Consider the following 17731-nt stretch of genomic DNA (forward strand, 5'->3'; position numbering starts at 1 on the left):
AACTGTGTTGGCCAATAATGACCATCGATATCTTTGGAAGAAAACGGGGGATGCTTGCAAGCCGAAGAACACCATCCCAACAGTGAAGCACGGGGGTGGCAGCATCATGTTGTGGGGGTGCTTTGCGCAGGAGGGACTAGTGCTTTTCAGAAAATAGATGGCATATCGAGAAGGATAATATGTTGGTATATTGAAGCAACATCTCAAGACATCAGTCAGGAAGTTAAAGCTTGGACAATGACCCAAGCATACTTCCAAAGTTGTGGCCAAATGGCTTAAGGACAACAAAGTCAAGGTATTGGTGTGGCCATCACAAAGCCTAACCTCAATCCCATAGAACATTTGTGGGCAGAACTGAAAAAGCATGTGCGAGCAGGGAGGCCTACAAACCTGACTCAGTTACACCAGCTCTGTCAGGAGGAATGGGCCAAAATTCACCCAACTTATTGTGGGAAGCTTGTGGAAGGCTACCAAAACACTTGACCCAAGTTAAAGAATTTCAAGGCAATGTTATCAAATACTAAATGAGTGTACGTAAACTTCTGACCCACTGGGAATGTGATGAAAAGAAATAAAAGCTGAAATAAATCATTCTCTCTACTATTATTCTGACATTTCCCATTCTTAAAATAAAGTGGTGATCCTAACTGACCTAAGACAGGGACTTTTACTCGGATTATATGTCAGGAATTGTGAAAACCTGAGTTTAACTTCTTATGGCTTGGGGGCAGTATTTCGACGTCTGGATGAGAAGCGTGCCCAAAGTAAACTGCATGTTACTCAGGCCCAGTAGCTAGGATATGCATATATGGTAGATTTGGATAGAAGACACTCTAAAGTTTCTAAAACTGTTAAAATAATGTCTGTGGATATAACAGAACTGATATGGCAGGTGAAAACCTGAGAAAAGCCATCCAGGAAGTGGGATTTTTTTGTGTGGGTATTTTCAATGAATGCCAATAGAGTATCTAATGGTTAGGACCCAGATTGCAGTTCCATGGCTTCCACTAGATTTTGGCCATCTTTAGACATTGTTTCAGGCTTGTTTTCTGAAAAATGAAGAGAATGCGACCTTTCTGTCTGTGGACTGTAGAATCATGCAGAGCTGGTTTGCGCGCGCGCCGTTCTTTGTTTTTCCTTTCTATTGAATACGCTATTGTCTGGTTGAAATATTTTTGATTATTTAGACAATTGACTACCTGACGATTAATTATAAACATTGTTTGACATGTTTCGATGAACTTTACCGTACTATTAGGATATATTCGTCTGCATGTTTTGACTGCCTTTGAGCCAGTGGATTACTGAACAAAACGCGCCAACCAAACTGAGTTTTTGGGTTTATAAAGAGGGACTTTATCGAACAAAAATAACATTTATTGTGTAGATGGGACTCTTGTGACTGCAACCATATGAAGATCTTCAAAGGTAAGTGATACATTTTATCGCTATTTCTGATTTGTGTAATTCCTTTACTTGTTGTCAAAATGTTTGTATGCGGGCGCTGTCCTCAGATTAATCGCATGGTATGCTTTCACCGTAAAGCCTTTTTGAAATCGACAAAGAGGCTGGATTAACTTCTCTAGGATAGGGGGCAGAATTTTCACTTTGGATGAATAGCGTGCCCAGAGTGAACTGCCTCCTGCTCTGTCCCAGATGCTAATATATGCATATTATTATTACTATTGGATATAAAACACTCAGAAGTTTCTAAAACTGTTTGAATGATGTCTGTGAGTATAACAGAACTCATATGGCAGGCATAAACCTGAGAAAAAATCCAAACAGGAAGTGAGAATCCTGAGGCTGGTCGATTTTCAACTCATCGCCTATTCAAATCCCAGTAAGATATGGATCTGTTTGCACTTATATGTCAACACCACTAGATGTCAACAGTCTGTAGAATGTTGAATGAAGCCTCTACTGTGATGTGGGGCCGGATGGGAGGTGTTTGGCAGAGTGCCAGTTCCTGGTCACGCGCATTCCACATGATATCGAATTGCGTTCCGTTTCTATAGTTACTTCTATAGACACAAAGGAATTCTCCGGTTGGAACGTTATTGAATATTTATGATAACAACCAGAAGATTGATTCTCTACTTAGTTTGACAAGTTTATTCGACCTGTAATATAACTTTTTGAAGTTTTCGTCGCGACGTTCGCTGGATCTGCGCGAGCGTTTGGATATGTGTACTATACGTGCTAACAGAAGTAGCTACTTGGACATAAATAATGGACATTATCGAACAAAACAACAATTTATTGTGGAACTAGGATTCCTGGGAGTGCATTCTGATGAAGATCATCAAAGGTAAGGGAATATTTATGATGTAATTTCGTTTCTGTTGACTCCACATGGCGGAGAATTGTTGTTTATATCTGAGCGCCGTCTCAGATTATTGCATTGTTTGCTTTTTCCATAAAGTTTTTTAAAAATCTGACACAGCGGTTGGCATTAAGAACAAGTGTATCTTTAATTTATGTAAATATGTATCTTTCATCAAAGTTTATGATGAGTATTTCTGTTATTTGATGTGGCTCTGCAATTTCTCCGGATATTTTGGAGGCATTTCTGAACATGGCGCAATGTAAACTAAGATTTTGGATATAAATATGCACATTATCGAACAAAAAATACATGTATTGTGTAACAAGATGTCCTATGAGTGTCATCTGATGAAGATCATCAGGATTATATGTCAGGAATTGTGAAAAACTGAGTTTAAACTTCTTATGGCTTGGGGGCAGTATTTCGACGTCTGGATGAGAAGCGTGCCCAAAGTAAACTGCATGTTACTCAGGCCCAGTAGCTAGGATATGCATATATGGTAGATTTGGATAGAAGACACTCTAAAGTTTCTAAAACTGTTAAAATAATGTCTGTGAGTATAACAGAACTGATATGGCAGGTGAAAACCTGAGGAAAAGCCATCCAGGAAGTGGGATTTTTTTTATGTGGGTATTTTCAATTGAATGCCAATAGAGTATCTAATGGGTTAGGACCCAGATTGCAGTTCCTATGGCTTCCACTAGATTTTGGCCATCTTTAGACATTGTTTCAGGCTTGTTTTCTGAAAAATGAGGAAGAATGCGACCTTTCTGTCTGTGGATTGTAGAATCATGCAGAGCTGGTTTGCGCGCGTGACCGAGTGCGCACCCTTCGTTGTTTTTCCTTTCTATTGAATACGCTATTGTCTGGTTGAAATATTATTGATTATTTAGACAATTGACWACCTGACGATTAATTATAAACATTGTTTGACATGTTTCGATGAACTTTACCGGTACTATTAGGATATATTCGTCTGCATGTTTTGACTGCCTTTGAGCCAGTGGATTACTGAACAAAACGCGCCAACCAAACTGAGTTTTTGGGTTTATAAAGAGGGACTTTATCGAACAAAAATAACATTTATTGTGTAGATGGGACTCTTGTGACTGCAACCATATGAAGATCTTCAAAGGTAAGTGATACATTTTATCGCTATTTCTGATTTKTGTAATTCCTTTACTTGGTTGTAAAATGTTTGTATGCGGGGCGCTGTCCTCAGATKAATCGCATGGTATGCTTTCACCGTAAAGCCTTTTTGAAATCTGACAAAGCGGCTGGATTAACTTCTCTAGGATAGGGGGCAGAATTTTCACTTTGGATGAATAGCGTGCCCAGAGTGAACTGCCTCCTGCTCTGTCCCAGATGCTAATATATGCATATTATTATTACTATTGGATATAAAACACTCAGAAGTTTCTAAAACTGTTTGAATGATGTCTGTGAGTATAACAGAACTCATATGGCAGGCATAAACCTGAGAAAAAATCCAAACAGGAAGTGAGAATCCTGAGGCTGGTCGATTTTCAACTCATCGCCTATTCAAATCCCAGTAAGATATGGATCTGTTTGCACTTATATGTCAACACCACTAGATGTCAACAGTCTGTAGAATGTTGAATGAAGCCTCTACTGTGATGTGGGGCCGGATGGGAGGTGTTTGGCAGAGTGCCAGTTCCTGGTCACGCGCATTCCACATGATATCGAATTGCGTTCCGTTTCTATAGTTACTTCTATAGACACAAAGGAATTCTCCGGTTGGAACGTTATTGAATATTTATGATAACAACATCCWGAAGATTGATTCTCTACTTAGTTTGACAAGTTTATTCGACCTGTAATATAACTTTTTGAAGTTTTCGTCCGACGTTCGCCTGGATCTGCGCGAGCGTTTGGATATGTGTACTATACGTGCTAACAGAAGTAGCTACTTGGACATAAATAATGGACATTATCGAACAAAACAACAATTTATTGTGGACTAGGATTCCTGGGAGTGCATTCTGATGAAGATCATCAAAGTAAGGGAATATTTATGATGTAATTTCGTATTTCTCGTTGACTCCAACATGGCGGAGAATTGTTGTTTATTTCTGAGCGCCGTCTCAGATTATTGCATTGTTTGCTTTTTCCATAAAGTTTTTTAAAAATCTGACACAGCGTTTGCATTAAGAACAAGTGTATCTTTAATTTATGTAAATATGTATCTTTCATCAAAGTTTATGATGAGTATTTCCTGTTATTTGATGTGGCTCTGCAATTTCTCGGATATTTTGGAGGCATTTCTGAACATGGCGCAATGTAAAACTAAGATTTTTGGATATAAATATGCACATTATCGAACAAAAAATCATGTATTGTGTACAAGATGTCCTATGAGTGTCATCTGATGAAGATCATCAAAGGTTAGTGATTCATTTTATCTTATTTCTGCTTTTTGTGACTCCTATCTTTGGCTGGGAAAATTGCTGTGTTTTTCTGTGGCTATGTACTGACCTAACATAATAGTTTGGTGTGCTTTTGCCGTAAATCTTTTTTTTGAAATCAGACATGTTGGCTGGATTCACAACATGTATAACTTTAATTTGGTGTCTTTCATGTGTGATTTCATGAAAGAAATTTTTATTTATTAATTTATTTAAATTTGGCGCGCTGCATTTTTACTGGCTTTTGCCAAGTGGGACGTTAGCGTCCCACATATCCAGAGAAGTTAACAAGAAGTTGATCTTTAAGCCGATGTTATAACACTTGTATTTCTTATGAATGTTTATTATGACTATTTCTGTATTTTGAATTTGGCGCTCTGCAATTTCACCGGATGTTGTCCAGGTGGGCCGCTAGCGGAACGCCTGCGCCAGAAAGGTTAAATGTATTTGGCCGAGGTGTATGTAAACTTCCGACTTCAACTGTAGTCGTGGTTTGTGTGTATCTGTACATTTCTGTTCTAATTTTGTTTTTGTATTTGATGCAAAAAAAGAAAGGGAACACATAAAAATAAAGATTATAAAAAAGGAAGGCAATTCGACATTCTACTGTATAAACTCATTTATGTTCTAAGATCTATACGTGTTGCGCTCTTTCTCTCCTCTTCTGTTTTCTCTCTATAGATCTCATTGACCCCTACTGCCCTTTTCACACAGAACTGTACCATGGTGGACGGAAATAATTTAACATTTCAGAAAGGTCAACTAGCAAAGCTCAAAGGGCTAAATATTGATAATGCCTGAAGGCTGACTGGCATTTCATTTGCGGACAGAGAAAATGCCTCGACAAAAGGATTCTAAGAAAGTTGAAAGAGATAAGCCATTTCTCCCTTGAAACTGAAAGTTTTCACATAGACGTTTGATAGACAGTATTTTTGTTAAATGCCAAATGTCTAGACACTCAGTAACTCCCATTTGGTTAGTAATTTTCCCCAATGTCCTTTCTGATGTATAACCATAATTATAATGTAGCTCATAGCTCACAATTGGTGTCAGAAGTGGGATTAGACCCTAGTCGAACAGTGAGATCATAGATCACTCCTCAGTGTCCTAGCCAATTCAAAATGTTTCGTCAACACTCAGGAACTTTCCCACTTGGTTAGTAACATTCTCCCAACGTCCTGGCAACTTACAACCAGATATGGGTTATAGAGATCATCTCTACAGTATATCATGAGCACTGTACCTTTTGAATTTGTAGACGACAAATATCGCCAAACCCAGAACCACAACCGACAGCAGCATCAGCATGGCCGAGCCGCTGTGGTTCTCACTCGTGTCCACTAGGGGCGCTGTAGAGGTGGGAGACAAGAGTCACACAGTACAGTATACATTCAATTCCAAACAGTTTCCATAGAGAACAAGTAAATCATGCGTTTAAGAAGTCAACATGAAAAGTGACACCTACTAATTAATAAAATACAAAACATAACAATAAAATAATTTATAAAAAAATATAAAATTGTATTGTGATTACGTTTTTGATACGGTAAGTATTTATTGACTTCTCTTACTCTTTATCTTATAAGCCCCTAGGACAGTAGCAGCATCCCCAAAAGGAAGAGGCACACATACTTGTAACGATGCTCACTCTTTGAATGTCTCTGTGTAGCTACATGATGGGAGCCAATCAGACAACAGGGTTGGGGGGTGTTAGTTAGTCGCTGGGCAGGAAATAGACCTCCTGGGCCTGTATTCACAAAGAGTCTTAGTGTAGGAGTGCTGATCTAGGATCAGGTCCTTCCTTTCCATATMATCTTATTTGTTATGATCTAAAAGGCTAAACTGATYCTAGATCTGCAGTCCTATTCTGAGACACTTTGTGAATACGGGCCCTAGCTCTCTATTTCTATCTAGAACTATCTCTATCCATCTATATAGTCATTAAAAAGACCCAGTTATCCTCAATACACCTAGCAAACACAAACAAAATGTAGGTATTTGTACTCGAAGAGATGCAGACACTTACCTGCTGACAAATGTGCAGCGTATACTGTGACCTGGACCCCAGGCCGAAGGGTGAACTGGACCAGGTTTTGGTTGAGGGCGCTAAGTAAGATTTCAGTGAGCTAGAGAGGTAGAGACAAACACGACAAAAAACATGATTTWAAAAAAGTATATGTGCATAGATTTACATAATTAGAGTATTGAGATTTCTAAATAAACGTATTGGAACTTTTTATATCAGAGATCTGTGAGAGTACATGTCACATTTAGCGTCTTATCCAGAGCAACTTACAGGAGCAATTAGGGTTAAGTGCGTTGCTCAAGGGCACACGTTGTTGTCCTGACACCGACAACAATGRGACAGCCTATAGGGAGGTCAGAAACCTGGCAGTGTGTTGCCAAGACAACAACCTCTCCCTCAATGTGAGCAAGACAAAGGAGCTGATCGTGGACAACAGGAAAAGGCAGGCCGAACAGGCCCCCATTAACATCGACGGACTGTAGTGGAGCGTGTCGAGAGTTAAGTTCCTTGGTGTCCACATCACCAACGAACTATCATGGTCCAAACACACCTAGACAGACGTGAAGAGGGCACGACAAAAACTTTTCCCCCTCAAGAGACTGAAAAGATTTGGCATGGGTCCCCAGATCCTCAAAARGTTCTACAGCTGCACCATCGAGAGCATCCTGACCGGTTGCATCACCTCCTGGTATGACAACTGCTAGGCATCTGGCCGTAATGCGCTACAGAGGGTAGTATGTACAGCCCAGTACATCACTGGGGCCAAGCTTCCKGCCATCCAGGACCTATATATACTAGGCGGTGTCAGAGGAAAACCCAAAACATTGTCAAAGACTGTTTTCTCTGCTACTGCATGGCTAGCGTTACCGGATCGCCAAGTCTAGGACCAAAAGTCTCCTTAACAGCTTCTACCCCCAAGCCATAAGACTGCTGAACAATTAATCAAATGGCCACCCGGACAATTTACATTGACACCCATCCCCTCCCATTTGTTTTTACACTGCTGCTACTCGCTGTTTATTATTCATGCATAGTCACTCTACCTACTGTACATGTACAAATTACCTAAGACTAACCTGTCCTCCCGCACATTGACTCGGTACCGGTACCCACTGTATCGTTATTAGCCTCATTATTGTTATTTTATTGTGTTACTTTTTATTATATTTTACTTTAGTTTATTCGGTAACTATTTTCTTAACTCTTTCTTGAACTGCATGCATTGTTGGTTAACTGCTTGTAAGTAAGCATTTCATGAGCCGAATACCTGTTGTATTCGGCTCATGTGACTGATTAACAGATGGTTCACCTATTCGGAGCGGAGATTCAAACCAGCAACATTTCGGTTACTGTCCCAACGCTCTTGACCCCTAGTCTATAGGTCAACACTAAATCAAATCCAACTGTATCTAAACTGCATAAATCATCTCAATACACTTCACCATACAGTATAAGAGACAGAATAGAAGACATCTAGCAGTATCATTAAATAGWATAACCAGTAGAACTACTCTAGTCATATTATTGGTTCGTTTCAGAATGAGTTTCTTCTCATGCATACCATGCTGAGGTAGATCTTTCCACCACATACTTACTGATACTACACACCCCACGGCTCACTGCATCCTCCCTCCACCCAGAAACCCATTTAAAGTGAAAATATCTATGGATGAATCCGTGCCGGTTCTCACCACTTTAATACATAATGCAGGGCCTATTTGATGAAAAACCTGGTTTTTAGAGCAACACGTAACCTTCTGCACAGAGAACGTGCAGTTTGGACATATATCAGACGTATCACCCTGACCTGGAGGCTACAGCTGGAATACAGTGTTTCATTTCATGATGCTTCCAATTTAGTCCGGACATAGTCCCCTGAATTATACCGTCCATATGATATCAATCACACAAATGTTGATTTGTACCATTATAAATCTAAACTGTAGCACATTATGTCAGATATGTCATTTAACAAAGTTGTATCCTTTTTACTTTGCATTCAGACCAAAGACTAAAACAGAGAATATGCATGCAGGTCATGCATAGAAAGACCCTGGCTAAACAAATTCCCTTTTCCCTGCGGAATCCGTGTTATTTCTTTGCTAGGCTTCATTAATTTGATCTGCCTCATTTACCAAATGAATTGTGATATGAGTAGTTTCTCCCAGTCCTTCCAGCTTTTATATTTCTTACCAAGTTTAAAATTAGACTATAGCTATGAAAAATTACTTTTTCCTCACTGTGTATCGGGGTCACTAAATCTATTATACAATCTAATAAGCACAACCGCACATTACACTTTCAAGMTGCAAACCTTGAATAAAGATGTATTGCTGGGGCCTGAGTGAGAAGGGTCTTGCCATAGCCAGGCTATCAGGCAGATTTGAGGGGGGGGAAATACAATTAATTTCTTCCTGGTTCTATTCTACTCACATCTTTTTAATGATCATCCATTATCTATTATATGGACCTAGGAGCTAATTCAGTACATCTTGATACCTGCTGGTGATTCAGTGGCCAGTATCAGCAGAGACACTATCTTTGTCTGGGTTAATTCCTGTGAAAGACTGCAACCCTCGCCCTCTCACATAGAGAAGACTCGGGGTATTCTACAGTAAAGTTGTCCGCAGTGACGACTTTTAAAAGCTTGTCACACTTATTGATGAGGCTAGATGATATTCTGCAGTGTGTGTGTGTGTGTGTGTGTGTGTGTGTGTGTATGTGTGTGTGTGTGTGTGTGTGGACAATATTGACATCTACTGGAGAAAATATGAACTCAGCCTTGAACATAAGTACGTTGCAATTCTGTTTTCAGACCATGTAGCAGTATAGACCAACACAGCTATGTATTAGTGAAGAATGTTAGAAAAATGAATATTTCTAAGCCTACTCATGTTTTAGTTCAGTGGAGACTTCTAAATTATGCCAAATGGAATAACAAGGAAAATCAACAGATGGCAAACATGRWGGTGCAAGAAAACAAGCGCTTAGCTGTCAARCCCAAACATCCAACAAGCAGAGTAATATCCCTCTGAAATATAGCTCCAAATGTCATTCAGTGATAATTCAGAGTAAGTATATGTCAAATTAACTCGTAAAAAGTATGCTCCTACTCCCACTCAAACATCTGGCATGAATCAATATAGGAACTTAATGAATTGAATTTTATGGTTTACTTTTATGGAAATGTAGTTGTCAGATACCCATTTTGGTAATATTTAACTTACAGGTAACACTGACAGATAATGCTTTTTTAACCTGTTACAAACATGAATAAGCCGTTATATCATGTCTTTGAATAAGGCTAAGGCCTATAATATGTTATGTCTATGTTTCAACTCACACAAAATGCCTGTTATTTAATCAATCATACCTGGTCTAAATGAGCTGAGTTCTTCTCCGGCTTGCCCTCCGTTAACTYTTTGTCTGGTAGGAGGAAAAACTCTGCTGCCGTGGGCAAACCTGGTAGGACGGTGACAAGGAGCCGCTCCGGGGTCACCCCTGTGGCCTAGAGAAAGATGAGGAGGAGGGAGAGAAAGAAGAGAGAGATGAGAAGGGAGAAGGGTAGGATGAGGAGTTGGGAAAGGAAGAGGAAAAGAAGAAGAGGGAGATGGAGAGGGAGAGGAGGAAGATGAAGAGGAGGGAGAGGGAGAGGAGGACGATGAAGAAGAGGAGGAAGATGGAGAGGTAGAGGAGGAAGTTGAAGAGGAGGGAGAGGGAGAGGAGGAAGATGAAGAGGAGGAGGGAGATGGAGAGGAAAGGGAAGAAGAACAGAAAGAGGAGGAGTAAGAGGAAGAATTCCCCATCAACCATTTGGACCAGACTGGGTCGCTTTCATGTCACTAAGCACATCATCAGAGGAAAGCAGTGGCATTGAAAAATAGGAATTGTCTGGATGGTCGTAATTAGTGTGACTGTGATACATTGCTGCGATACTCACTGTGATACATTATTACTAACATCAATGASACTTAGATCTGAAATGATCATACTACTCAGGTCCTGAGCTGTTCGTAGCAAATATGGTACGATTTCCGTTCTCAAAAATACTGAATAGTATGAGCAATTCAATACATTTTGTGGATACTACAATGTCTACCAAGCAGGTCATATGTTGTGTGGATTTGAAATACACGGTATATACAAAAGTATGTGGACACCCCTTCAAATTAGTGAATTAGGCTATTTCAGCACACTTGCTGCTGACAGGTATATAAAATTGAGCACACAGCCATGCAATCTCCATAAACAAACATTGGCAGAATGGCCTTTCTGTAGAGCTCAGTGACTTTCAACGTGGCACCGTCATAGGATCCCACCTTTCATTCGTCAAATTTCTACCCTGCTAGAGCTGCCCCGGTCAACTGTAAGTGCTGTTATTGTGACGTGGAAACATCTAGGAGCAACAACGGCTCAGCAGTGAAGTGGTAGGCCACACAAGCTCACAGAACGGGACCGACGAGTGCTGAAGTGGGTAGCCCACTACCGAGTTCAAAACTGCCTCTGGAAGCAACGTCAACACAAGAACTGTTCGTCAGGAGCTTCATGAAATGGGTATCCACGGTCGAGCAGCCGCACACAAGCCTAAGATCACCATGCGCAATGCCAAGCGTCAGCTGGAGTGGTGTAAAGCTCCCTGCCATTGGACTCGGTTACTGCCCCAACGCAGTGGAAAGCGTTCTCTGGAGAGATGAATCACACTTCACCATCTGGCAATCCGACGGACGACTCTGGGTTTGGCGGATGCCAGGAGAACGCTACGTGCCCCAATGCATAGTGCCAACTGTAAAGTTTGGTGAAGGAGGAATAATTGTCTGGGGCTGTTTCATAGTTTGGGCTAGGCCCCTTAGTTCCAGAGAAGGGAAATCTTAATGCTAGAGCATACAATGACATTCTAGATGATTCCGTGCTTCCAACTTTGTGGCAACAGTTTGGGGAAGGCCCTTTCCTGTTTCATCATGACAATRCCCCGTGACCAAAATGAGGTCCATATAGAAATGATTTGTCGAGATCAGTGTGGAAGAACTTGACTRGCCTGCACAGAGCCCTGACCTCAACCTCATCGACACCTTTGGGATGAATTGGACTGCCGACTGTGAGCCAGGCCTAATCGCCTAACATCAGTGCTCGACCTGTGAGAAAAAATGCATATTTACCTGCTTCGTTTGAAAATGAATAGTTAACTTCTCTAGGGTAGGGGGCAGCATTCAGAAATGTGGATGAAAAGCATGCCCAAATTAAACTGCCTGCTTCTCTGGCCCAGAAGATATGATATGCATATAACTGGTAGACTTGGATAGAAAACACTCTAAAGTTTCCCAAACTGTTAAAATAGTGTCTGTGAGTATAACAGAACTGATTTGGCAGGCGAAAACCTGAGAAAAATCCATTCAGGAAGTTTTTKGGKKKKTTTTGTAGTTTTCTATTCAATGCCATTACAGTATCCATTGACTTAAGACTCAAATTGCAGTTCCTATGCCTTCCACTAGATGTCAACAGTCTTTAGAAATTGTTTCAGGCTTGTATTCTGAAAAATGAGGAAGTAAGAGCAGTCTGAAGGAGTGGACCCTAAAGTGTCACAGAGCTTTTTCATGCGTGCGACCGAGAGTGCCTTTCTTGTTTACCTTTTATATTGACGACGTTATTGTCCGGTTGAAATATTATCGATTATTTAGGCTAAAAACAACCTGAGGATTGAATATAAACATCGTTTGACATGTTTCTATGAACTTCACGGATACAATTMGKTTTTTTTGTCTGCCTGTTTTGACTGCGTTTGAGCCTGTGGATTACTGAAGAGAACGCGCAAACAAAACTGAGGTTTTTGGATATAAAGAGACTTTATCGAACAAAAGGAACATTTATTGAGTAAATGAATGTCTGCTGAGTGCAACCATATGAACATCATCAAAGGTAAGGTATTAATTTTATCTCTATTTCTGACTTGTGTAACTCTTCTACTTGGCTGGTTACTGTTTGTAATGATTTGTCTGCTGGGCTATGTTCTCAAATAATCGTAAGATATGCTTTCGCCGTAAAGCATTTAAAAAATCTGACACCGTGGTTGGATTCACAAGAAGTTCATCTTTAAACCTATGTAAAATATGTTTTGTTTTCTGAATTTTTTTAATGAGTGTTTCTGTATTTKAATTTGGCGCCCAGCAGTTTCACTGGCTGTTGAAGAGGTGGGACGCTAACGTCTCACGTACCCAAGAGAGGTTAACAATGATATGCTGAACAAATCGTAAGAGATTTTCATAACTAGTAGTGCTGTGCTTCTAAAAAGGGATGGCTCTCCTCTAGCCCCCTGCAGCTGGTCTGTGAGTATAACCAAGGACATACTGTGACCTGAGATGGAGATAGCCTGGATGGGGTAGAACAAACCCCTATTTGTTCTAATCATCTTTTCTTCTGAGAAACTACGCTAGGGAGGGGTAAACAACACCCGGTGCACATAACCACAAGATGGACCCAAGGTGGCTTATGATGCCTCAATCTGCATGGGAGGGGTGGAACCAGCCATGACTAAGCATTTTTAGGTTTGATATATACAGTTGAAGTCAGAAGTTTACAAACACCTCGGCCAAATACATTTAAACTCAGTTGTTCACAAATCCTGAAATTTAATCCTTTAATGTCTTAGGTCAATTAGGATCACCACTTTACTTTAAGAATGTGACATTGAATGTGAATGATTTATTTCAGCTTTTATTTCTTTCATCACATTCCCAGTGGATCAGAAGTTTACATACAATCAATTAGTATTCGGTAGCATTGCCTTTAAATTGTTTCACTTGGGTCAAACGTTTCGGGTAGCCTTCCACAAGCTTCCCACAATAAGTTGGCTGAATTTTGGCACATTCCTCCTGACAGAGCTGGTGAACTGAGTCAGGTTTGTAGGCCTCCTTGCTCGCACACGCTTTTTCAGTTCTGGCCACAAATTTCTATGGGATTGAGGTCAGGGCTTTGTGATGGCCACTCCAATACCTTGACTTTGTTATCCTTAAGCCATTTTGAAACAACTTTGGAAGTATGCTTGGGGTAATTGTCCATTTGGAAGATCCATTTGTGACCAAGCTTTAACTTCCTGACTGTTGTCTCATAGAAATGTTTATTTTTTTTAAAAATATATATTTCTTACCTTTATTTAACTAGGCAAGTCAGTTAAGAACAAATTTGTGTTTTCAATGACGGCCTAGGAACAGTGGGTTAAATGCCTTGTTCAGGGGCAGAACGACAGATTTGTACCTTGTCAGGTCAGGGATCTTGCAACCTTTCGGTTACTAGTCCAACGATCTAACCACTAGGCTACCATATGTCCCATATGTCTTTGATGACTGATGTCTTGAGATGTTGCTTCAATATGTCCACATCATTTTCCTTTCTCATGATGCCATCTATTTTGTGAAGGGCACCAGTCCCTCCTGCAGCAAAGCACCCCCACAACATGATGCTGCCACCCCCGTGCTTCACAGTTGGGATGGTGTTCTTCGGCTTGCAAGCCTCCCCCTTTTTCCTCAAAACATAACAATGGTCATTATGGCCAAACTGTTCTATTTTTGTTTCATCAGACCAAAGGACATCTTTCCAAAAAGTACGATCTTTGTCCCCATGTGCACTTGCAAACCGTATTCTGGCCTTTTTATGCCGGTTTTGGAGCAGTGGCTTCTTCCTTGCTGAGCGTCCTCAGGTTATGTCGACATAGGACTCGTTTTCCTGTGGATATAGATGCTTTTGTACCTGTTTCCTCCAGCATCTTCACAGGGTCCTGTGCTGTTGTTTTGGGATTGATTTGCACTTTTCGCACCAAAGTACATTCATCTCTAGGAGACAGAATGCATCTCCTTCCTGAGCGGTATGATGGCTGCGTGGTCCCATGGTGTTAATATCTGCATACTATTGTTTGTACAGATGAACGTGGTACCTTCAGGCGTTTGGAAATTGCTCCTCAGGATGATCCAGACATGTGGAGGTCTACAATTTTTTTATGAGGTGTTGGCTGATTTCTTTTGATTTTCCCATGATGTCAAGCAAAGAGGCACTGAGTTTGAAGTTAGGCCTTGAAATACATCCGCAGGTACACCTCCAATTGACTCAAATTATGTAAATTAGCCTATCAGAAGCTTCTAAAGCCATGACATCATTTTCTGGAATTTTCCAAGCTTTTTAAAGGCACAGTCAACTTAGTGTATGTAAACTTCTGACCCACTGGAATTGTGATAGTGAATTAATTATAAGTGAAATATCTGTCTGTAAACATTTGTTGTAAAATGACTTGTGTCATGCACAAAGTAGATGTCCTAACCGACTTGCCAAAACTATAGTTTGTCAACAAGAAATGTGTGGAGTGGTTGAAAAACGAGTTTTAATGACTCCAACATAAGTGTATGTAAACTTCCGACTTCAACTGTAGGATCTCTGTTTTTTTAAGTATTGTTGAGCTTTCGGTCCAACACACAAGAGTGTGGGTTCGACCAGCTTCATTATTGCAATAATTAATCAATATTGATCAAAGATGATTGTTTGAAGAAATGACAAAGTCTCTCTCACTTGGTTAGAATTTCCACCACAGACCTCACTAATGCTCTGGTGGCTGAATGGAAGCAAGTCCCTGCAGCAATGTTCCAACATCTAGTGGAAAGCCTTCCCAGGAGAGTGGAGGCTGTTATAACAACAAAGGGGGACGAACTCCATATTAATGTCAAAGATTTTGAAATGTGACGTTTGTTTATGTAGTGCATGTCCCTCACACTGACTGGTGATAGCATTCGAAGCTACAGTTCAGCTGGTTCTAAATTCACCAAATCATGACAATCAGACATTCAGTGAGATTTATTTGTGCATGTATGGCCTGAACAAATACGAGCCTGAACTCACAGGCGACCAGAAATTCCATAGTTCAATGTGACAGGGAAGGCAGTGCAACAGCAATTTAGAATGTACTTGAAGTAATTTCCCCTTGCCAGTTAACATCTCAGTCACGACCTGAGGTCACAGGGAATGTATTGTAAAGTGGGCAACAGACTAAATACACTGAACCAAAATATAAACGCCAAAGTGTTGATCACATGTTTCATGAGCTGAAATAAAAAATCCCAGGCATTTTCCATACGCACAAAAAGCTTATTTCTCTCAAATGTTGTGCACAAATTTGTTTACATCCCTGTTAGGTGTGGCATATCAAGAAGCTAATTAAACAGCATGATCATTCCACAGGTGTATCTTGTGCTGGGGACAATAAAAGATCACTTTAAAAGTGTAGTTTTGTCACACAACGCCACAGATGTCTCAAGTTTTGAGGGAGCGTGCAATTGGCATGCTGACTGCAGGAAAGTCCACCAGAGCTTTTGCCAGATAATGTAATTTTCATATCTCTATCAGAAGCTGCCTCCGACATCGTTTTAGAGAATTTGGCAGTACGTCCAACTGGCCTTACAATCGTAGACCACTTGTAACCACTCCAGCCCAGGACCTCCACATCTGGCTTCTTTACCTGCGGGATCATTTGAGGTGGGGGCGTGGGAGGTGTTGAGAAGTATTCCTGTCTGTAATAAAGCCCTTTTGTGGGGAAAAAATATTTGTGATTGGCTGGACCTGGCTCCCAAGTGGGTGGGCCTATGCCCTCCCAGCCCCACCCATGGCTGTGCCGCTACCCAGTCATGTGAAATCCATAGATTAGGGCCTAATTTATTTATTTTAATTGACTGATGTCCTTATATGAACTGTAACTCATAAAAATCGTTGAAATTGTTGCATGTTGTGTTTATATTTCTGCTCAGTGTGTGTGCGTGTATGTGTGTGTGTGTGTGTGTGTCTGTGTGTACATGTAACATACAGTTAGATACAAGGACCACTCACTTTGACCATGGAGTTCTTGATGACTCTGCTGACGTCCAGTCTCCATTCGGCCACGTCGGGGTTGTGGTCGTCCAGGTTAGATGAGAAAGCTAGTAGATGTGACCTGAAATATTCTGCACAGAGAAACAACTATATGATGATCAGCTGATGACGATGCTTTTCTATTTCTGTCCTATTGTCTGAAATAATGAATGTGTCAAATGAATGAGGAGTAAACAATTACTTTTAACTACTTCTAAACAGCTACTTTAAATCGTACTTACTAGCCAACCTCCAGTGCATTAAAATCTACAAAGTCAACTAGAAACAAACCTCCAGCAGTATACATGGCTGTCTGGCCATATAAAAAATATAAAAAATAAAATAAAAAAACAGCTCACTGCTCACCGTGGACAGCGATGGTTTTCCGGTCCTGCAGGATGGCGTTCCCAGCGGACACCTGCACGGTGACAGTGTTGACGCCTTCCCTGGAGAACGTGCACGCCACGCTCCCTTCCAGGGTGATTATCGGCTACAAAGAGAAAGAGAGGAGACAGTGAGAGAGAGAAAGATGGGAAGAGAGGGGGGAGGGAGAGAGGGGAAGGGGGGGAGGGAGAGAGAGAGGAGAGAGAGAGAGCGACCGAGAGAGGGGAAGAGCGAGAGAGGGGAAGAGCGAGAGAGCACAGGGGTTCCCAAGAGAGGCCCTTATCAACCTTGTTAACATCTCACACAGGCACTATTTACACTACAGAGGTGTCAGCCGGGAGGCAGGCAGGCAGCCACACACATAAACACAACCCACATCGCCCCCCAAGGAACCATGATCGCAGCTGTGCTGCATAGAACTGTCCGGGGAGAGTTCCATGAGACACCAGCAGTTCTCTCTGTCGTTACTTGGATCTCCATTTGTTTTTGAAATAGCTCAGACATGCTAATTCTGGATCATTTCCTCATGTACTAGAATAGCTAGCAGCTGCATTAGTAGCTAAACTCGTTGGCCAACCAAACAAAACAAATTCTGAATTAAGTCAGACAAATATTGCTCAAATTTTTAAACCTGATACAAATCTTTCTTTATGTCACTTTATCTTACAGTGTGAAGGATGAGCACAC

The 17731-nt window shown here is 40.9% G+C and overlaps 1 protein-coding gene across 1 annotated transcript in view; it reads right to left on the reverse strand.

Annotated features, from left to right (window-relative positions):
• LOC111982478 (VPS10 domain-containing receptor SorCS1-like) overlaps positions 1–17731 on the reverse strand; it is a 167617-nt gene that overhangs the window by 4079 nt on the left and 145807 nt on the right. The window contains 5 exon segments of the mRNA XM_024014047.2: positions 5999–6104; positions 6782–6881; positions 10155–10289; positions 16640–16752; positions 17027–17150. Of these exon segments, the coding sequence (XP_023869815.1) occupies positions 5999–6104; positions 6782–6881; positions 10155–10289; positions 16640–16752; positions 17027–17150 (578 nt within the window).

The sequence above is a fragment of the Salvelinus sp. IW2-2015 genome, linkage group LG21, assembly GCF_002910315.2.
Source record: "Salvelinus sp. IW2-2015 linkage group LG21, ASM291031v2, whole genome shotgun sequence".
NCBI classification, from domain to species: Eukaryota; Metazoa; Chordata; class Actinopteri; order Salmoniformes; family Salmonidae; genus Salvelinus; species Salvelinus sp. IW2-2015.